Here is a 7,679-nt window from a genome sequence, read left to right on the forward strand (position 1 = left end):
TAATTGAGGTTCTCTTTAAAATCAAACAAATGTCCTAAATGAAGGAAAAACACTAAATTTAGATCCAAGAAACTAAAAGTAATTTAAAGCTTAACATGCACTTTGGTCTAGGGTCCCATAGAACAACACATTTTTTAAAGAAAATATGTGGTTCAAAAAGCTAATGGGGGTAATGAAAATATTGGTGTCTTAACTTGAAAGAACAGTCAGGAAAACATACAACTGGCCGGTCCAACATTAAATATTTTTAATGTATAGTTTTTATTCAAATCATGACATATATCTACCTTATTGTCAACTAATGGATAAACCATATATTATATGTCTATCTCTCATTGGTTATAATATAAAGTTATATACTTGGAAAAAGAAACCAAAAAGTAAGAAGAAAAAGAGAACTTTATCCTCAAATTTTCCACCTTTTTAGCATATGTAAGGAATTAAGAATAGATCCTTTTTGCCATGAAAGTGAAAGATGCATTGACACCTTTATTTTTTCTATCAAGAAAAAAATTCTACTTTATCTACACAAAATTTGGGGGACCTGCCATGTCCTTATGTTATTTTTCCTTCCTAAAATGTCCAATTTATAGTCAATTTTCTCTTTTTCTCAATGAGCTGTTTGTTTGTTGACCCTATATTCTCTGTCTAATATAATGTTTACCCTAAAAATTATCATGATTTGTGGTTGAAGTTCAAATACTTGGTGGTGGTGATGTTTAGAATGGATCTTTTCATTTTTTTTGTCAATTCGTGTCTGGTGTTTATGTCAAACTATTTAATCTTAATAGTCGCAAATTAAAGTGAGAACACATATCGCTTAACTATGGTTAAACAATAAGTATTTGTATGAAACAACACATATTTTGGGTTCATTGATTTGATATATACATTGAATAGAAAAAATCTATATTTTTTGTGGAAATAGATGTTCTTTTGTCGTATACAACAATCTTTGATGTTCTTTACTTTCAACATAAGTTATGTTGTTCGGATCTTTCAAAAATGAAATCAGATGTGTGTTAGATCTTTCAAAATTATGCAATTTTTTGAAAATCCGATATAAGTTGGTGACGTTTTTGGAGGATTCATTAGGAGAGTGTAATAGGATTTATTTCCTTAGCCAAGAAAGTGAATCTTTACAAGAAGTACAAAGCCCATTAATATGATTGATTTAGTATCATAAAAATAATGAAAATATTCAGAATAAAAACTATCAATATGAGAAGTCAGTAAAAACTTCAGCTGCATCTTATTTATCTCTATCTATTAATAACTCTACAGGTCAATATACAAGGTACACATAGTACTGCAAAACTATAAAACTTGAAGACTCTGTGCATACTATATCCTTCTCCTCCTAGACACAAGAACCCGCTATGCGCAGGGTCCGAGGAAGGGCCAGTCCACAAAGGTCTATTGTACGTAGCTTTACCCTGCATTTCTGCAAGAGACTATTTCCATGATTAGGTGTTAGCGGCACTAACATCAATGATTGGTACTAGGCAACTATGAACCATGTTGTAAATCTTATCATTGTGTGCTCTCGCGGAAATGAAGTGATCTAGACAAGGCTGCTGGATTAGCTTGCAGGGCAAAAGAAGTGTCATGTTCGCGATTTCTATGATCAGCTTTTGGATTGAAGGCACTGAAGAGCATTGTACCACGCGCCGAATCAATCTTCTCATTCCTGATACCTAGTGTTGACCATATAGAGCTTTTAGCCGCTTCATTTGGATCATGAATCCTTAATGTCTTCGGAATCAGTACACATCTCTCACCTTCTCTATTCTGCAAATTAGTATCTCTTCTCCGTGATTGTGATGGATCAATCTTGCTTTCATCCCGAGAATGTTTTCCTAATGTTGGTGAAGTAGGACTGTTGTTCTGGACTGATGATTGATCAGAAGAAAGCCAAGGTACGTTCCAAGGGTTTGCTACGGTGCAGCCCCAGTACGGTGTTGCTGGATAGAATGATACTGGAAAGCCAGAATAAGGCCACGGAGCGCCCTGAAAGTACGGTACTTGAGGAGGAAATGGCTGGAAATTATTCCAATTTGCTAAATCATGAGTACCAGCACTGCTTTCTTTGTCAGTTACACTTGAGGCTGTACTACAAGTTCCATTTGATTGATCATTCCCAATTGCAGGCATTCTTCGTTCGGATCCATGGAATTCATTTCGATTCATATTATGTGAATTCTCAGCTAAGTTCAATGCAGAAACCATTGAATCACAAAGGGGTTTATCTGATCCAAATGTAAGGACAGTTCCATTTGTCCTTAAAGCAGGAAGATGCATTCCGTGAGCTGCTGCTTCGACCCGACCTGCTTGAAGAGGATAATTTGAAATGGAAGAACTCTTGTTCTTTCGGCGACCAGATCCCACAGGCACATTTCTCATTGTCCCTCCAGCAGTCCAATATCTCTGGCAGTTCTTGCAGAAGTAACGAGGCTGGTTGACGTTGTAATTGTTGTAATAACAGAACTTTGTTTCCATGCTATTACATCGCGGACATGGAATCAATTTATCAGGCTTCTTGAGTGCCTTTTCCTCACTTGAATCCTCCTCCTCGATAGATTTTGATGATAATGTTTCTTTATCTGCATCCTGCATCTTGATGTTATCGCTTATACCAGATGATGTTTCTGGTTCAATCGACGAGTCTGCAGTTGGATCGACAAGTTCATCATCTTGTTTGCTTTGTGTAAATTCTCCTTCTAAAGTGATCTGATCAATTGACAAGAAAAAACAGGTCAGTTTGAGCTCTCTCACAACAAATCAAAACTATTCGTCACTGAAAAGACGACGATCTCATCATGTTAGCATAGCAATTGAACAAGGTAAACGATCCGGGAATTTACGCCTAAATCTCCACTCCTAGCAGTTGTTAACAATTCCATTTGATAAAAATCATAACAATATGATCACCATAAATACAAAAGTTTTACAAGGCAGAGGATCTGAATATATACAACTACAATAACAACAACATACCCGGTGTAATCCCACAAATGGGATCTGAAGAGTGTAGGATGTACATAGACGTTACCCTATCTTTTTAGGATAGAGAGACTGTTTCCGCTACACCCTCAGGATCTGAATATTTCAGGGCATATAATCCTTGTGCTTTCCAAATTACACAACTTTAACATACTTAACTCCAAAAACATATAAAAAAAATATCTTGGAAAGTAAGATCATATCCATATATATATAAATATATATATATTTTTTTAAATGTTGATTAACATCACCAGATCAAACATCAGAGTTCTATGGTATCTAAATTGAAAAAATAAAATAAAATATAATCCCAAAACAGTAAATTTCCAAATTCAAAGACAGAAAAATAATGAGAAAACAATTCCCAAAACAGGGTCTTTCCTAAAACTGGTTTTTTTTACACTTCCATTTTAAGCTATGGTATCAAGAAAGATCCAATCTTTTCATAAAACAAAACTCACCCAAATACTAAAACTCCGTCTAGTCGTAGATTTTGAAGTTGAAACTGGAAAATTTGAATTTTTACTTGAAAAAAAAAGAGACAAGTCCTAAAAAGATCATATTTTTAAAAGTTTGATCAAATTTTATGGTCAAATAGATATATCAAAGATAAAGTTTCAAACTTTATAACTAAAATTGGTGACCCGAATTCCATTTTTATTAACTCATGATATATTTATAAACAATTTGGTAAAAAGATTTACCTTATCATCATCAATTGAAAGAGGGGATGAGGTTGTATGATCATCATGAAGATAAACACAATTGGTTTCTTGTTGTGTCATACCAATTGTTTTACCAAACAGCTTAATAGCAGGATCTCTAACTTCAGACATTTTCTTGAATTCTTCTTCTCAATTCTTGATTTTCTTTCTTTTTTTTTACAACACAAAAGGGGGGAAAGAAATCAAAGTAGTTTGTGTTACTTGAAAAAGGTTAAGATGGGAACAAATTTTTATCTTCTTGTTTTGTTTCTTTGATGTTTGGTGTCTTATAAGTTTTGAACTATGAGGACTATAGATGAAGAAGAAAAAGGGTTTTAGAGGTGGGGGGTGGGGTGGACACGTCACTAAAGGTAGAGGGATTTGTAGCCACAAATTTGTATGTGGCAATAGAGAAATCTTGATACATTTGGTTTGAGGGAGGGGAGAGTTGGTTTTGTTCTTTTTAGGTGTGTGTGGTTTGTTTGCTGTTTTTTTGATTCTGTACCCAAAACTAAAAGTAAAAAGGCAAGTGCTTTTGGTACTATTTTCTCCCTTTCTTATTTGTCCATGTCAGCAACTACTTTCCCAATTTTTTTCTCAAATAGATTTGGCCTAATACTAAAGAGAAAAGAAAGATTTGCCTTAATATCTATTTCTGTTTTAATTCTTTTTACTATCATGGATAAGAATGTTGTAGAAAGGTGGATTAGAATAGTTATGAAAATGAATTCTCTATCAAAAGTCATTACGTTTGAAGTGTGTGATCGACTCATCTAAAACCTTAAAATGTTAGAGAAAACATATTTTTATTATTTAATTGTATTTTCAACATACCTCCGCACGTGTGGTTCTATTTCTTTTTTCATGGGTCAAGTTCGTGGAATTTTTTTTATCATATAGGTGGCGGTAAAGATTTGATCTCAAGACTTTTGTCTTCTCTAATAACATGTACACTTGAATTAGGTGTTCCACCTTCTATTCGAATGCTTCTTCTTTCTGCTTTTCAGTTGACCTGTTTATCCTTGTCTCATGGATTGTAAAAAACCCATTAATTCATCAAATGAAAAATTCTACAAGTCTTTAGATTCCTCAGTTAAAGTAACAACATGATTAAATTCAGAAGTTAAACTCCTCAAAAAACTGCAAGAACAATTTGATTAATTATGTGGTCTCTGTATGACCTCATTTGATAGATAATAGTCATTGTTGTAGAAAAGAAATTCTGCGCAAATTCATTTCCTTGCATGATTAAAGTTTTAAGCTCGTGTCGAAGAAATCAAAGTTTTATAACTATTACCTTTGATGTGCCTTGAAATTCAATTTGCAAAATCTTCCATGTTTGCCTTGAAGTGGTGGTTGTGACATTTCAACTTAGGATAAGTTGCACATGTGCAAAACATAAAAGAGATGTTGGATATATAAGTAGGCATGCCTTACACATCAGTGACACGTTTTAATGTCGTACAACCTAGGCAAAATGGATAATATCATTAGCGGATTGGATTGTTACAGATGGTATCAGAGTCACTCTCGATGTGATTGTCGATGTGAGACAAAGTTCAACTGAGTTTAGACAAATCTCAATAGGATGGGGCAAATCTCAGTGTTGAGTTTAGACAAACTCAATGTGGTAGGACAAATCTCAATGAGGACGCTGAATCTATAAGAAATGGTATACGCGACACTCCAATTTAAGATAAGAAGTCAGACATTAACAAAACGGATGAGAGATATTATATATATAAGTAAGCTGACCTTACATACTAGTGACGTGTTTTAAGGTCGTGCGAACTTAGATCCAAAATAGACAATATCACTAGCGGACTGAATTGTTGAAATAAGATTGGAAAAACATCATGTACTGAATCCACTTAAACCATGACTGTTACCTCGCCACACCTACAATTTTTTGTGAAGCAACTAATCAAAAGGACTAAAGAAGCTCTTGAATGATATAATTCATCTAATTAAAAAGGAAGAAATGATCGACAGTCCAACAAGTTTATAAGGATGAAGTGAAGATAAAGTAGGGAGGTTTGGGCTCGCGGTTGACTTAGGTCTTTGAAAACATGGTTCTAACCTCCATATCCCTTTAAGCTCATCTATTCATTGAGAGTGTTTGTTCATTGTTTAAGCTCATGAGTGAGATTTATGTAACATCTCGCAATTTGAAATAGCTAGGAAAAAGCTAAGAATTGGAAATAGTCATTTTTGGAAATAATGAAAATTTGGAAATTTATTCAAGTTAGGAAAAGTTAAGTTTTGGCCAACTTCAAACCGGCATAACTTCTAGCTCATAATGAGTTAGAGGTACTTCCAGATATGGTAGGAAAGATCTTGGAATGATCTTTTCAACGCTGTTGAGTTTGCACGATTTCGAGTTTGTATGAGTGAGTTATGCCCTTTGGAAGTTGGGCTGTTGGAATTAGGAAAGTCCAAATCCGGATTTTGGAAGGGTAGTTTGGTCTTTTCCTTACCCAACTTAATTAGTTCGTTTTAGAAGTTTAATTAGGGTAAAGTCAGATTTTAGTCAGTTTTAAAAAAGTGATTTTCACGCTAGGGCTTGGAGAAAGGAGAAAAGAGGAGAAAGGAGAAGAACGTTCAAGATTCGTCGAGATTAGCTTGTGGATTTCGTCGGGGGTGATCCCTACAAGGTATATGAGATCACATAGCGTTGGGTTAGTTTACCCACGTGCCAATCATGATTTATTTCAGCAAATTTAAGTTCTTGAAAGCTTAGAAATTGAGTTCTTGATGGGTTTGTTGAAGTTCTATTAAATTATTGATTTGTTGAAATAGTTGAGGAGTTGTTTAATCCGAATCCGTGATTTTAGGTTTGATTTTGAGTAGAATCTGATGTACTTTGAACATTTAATCAATTCTAAGTGTTTGGGAAAGAACCCATGGAGTTTAGAGGGTTTAGAGCTGGAAAACGAATAAGAAATTTCCTCGGTCGAAATCTGGACATGCCTCCGCGTCACGGACCCACTCCCCAGAACTGAGAAAAATCATTTTGCGTCGCGGACCCACCCTCAATTTTTAATTTTTGGTCTTTTCTCATGTTTAGCCATCTAAAATCATTCCTAAACATGATGAGATCTTTCCAATCACAAATCACAATCCTTGAATCCATAATTCAATTCAATGACCAATTAAGAGTCAAGTCAAAAACAATTAAGATCAAGGCCAAGAGAAGTTCTTAGAGTTTTCCAAAAGTCTTTTTCAAATGTTTTAACTCTGTTTTAAGAATTAAAGTTTGAGTTGAGTAAAGAGTAAATAGTAAAGTTTGAAGTTCATTTCTTCAAAAGTATATGGGGACTATGTATTCCCAAAGGGTTTAAAATGTTTTCACATTTAAGCCAGAAAGGAAACCTCAATTTCCAAAGACCCTTTGGGCTAGTTTTCAGAAAAGAGTAATCGCTTTCTAAATGAAGCAAGAGAGGAAACTTTGATTTCCAAGATAACCTTTGAGCTAAGTTTTGAGCAATTATCTCAAACCACAGCAGGAAGTTATATTTTTAAACATAAAGAGCTAGTATCATATTTTGGGAGTAGTATTGAGCACCGATATGGGGGAGTATTCAGAGAACCCACAGCCTCCATAAACCATGTAGCCATCATGGGTAGAAAAGAGTCATACTTTTTAGATGAACCATTAGTGCTTTTCAGCATAGACTAGTGGATCCACTTAGTGAGTTAGGTTTTATACCCCCGGCAAGGTATAAGACGGTCCTTGGCAATGTGAGGTAAAATGTTGTATCATCACTATAGCTCTTAAGTGTGGTTGTCGGTTAGAAAAACTCCCACAACAGTATTTTATATTTTTATATACAAACAAAGTTCATATTGTATCTTTGCATACACAGAGTTGATATCATGTTTTAGACAACTTTTCCTTATATTGCACTTGTTTTTAAACTGCTTTATATTGAAATGAGTTCAGTTATGTTTAGTTGAGTTGAGCCAGGT

At 34.5% G+C, this 7,679-nt stretch overlaps 1 protein-coding gene across 1 annotated transcript; it reads right to left on the bottom strand.

The window, feature by feature from the left end:
- Positions 1–1,153: 1,153 nt before the first annotated feature.
- Positions 1,154–4,021, bottom strand: LOC125869057 (cyclic dof factor 1-like). The gene is made up of 2 exons (XM_049549620.1): positions 3,711–4,021; positions 1,154–2,730 (listed from the first exon to the last, which is right to left on the bottom strand). The coding sequence occupies exons 1-2, from the start codon at positions 3,840–3,842 to the stop codon at positions 1,534–1,536; spliced, it is 1,329 nt and encodes a 442-aa protein (XP_049405577.1). The 5' UTR covers positions 3,843–4,021; the 3' UTR covers positions 1,154–1,533.
- Between the last annotated feature and the right edge of the window lie 3,658 nt (positions 4,022–7,679).

This window comes from Solanum stenotomum, chromosome 6, assembly GCF_019186545.1.
Source record: "Solanum stenotomum isolate F172 chromosome 6, ASM1918654v1, whole genome shotgun sequence".
Lineage (NCBI taxonomy): Eukaryota > Viridiplantae > Streptophyta > Magnoliopsida > Solanales > Solanaceae > Solanum > Solanum stenotomum.

Coding starts and splice junctions, on each gene's coding strand:
- LOC125869057 (XM_049549620.1), bottom strand. CDS start 3,842: ATGTCTGAAGTTAGAGATCCTGCTATTAAGCTGTTTGGTAAAACAATT. Junction 2,731..3,710: donor TTTCAATTGATGATGATAAG/GTAAATCTTTTT, acceptor TCAATTGATCAG/ATCACTTTAGAAGGAGAATT.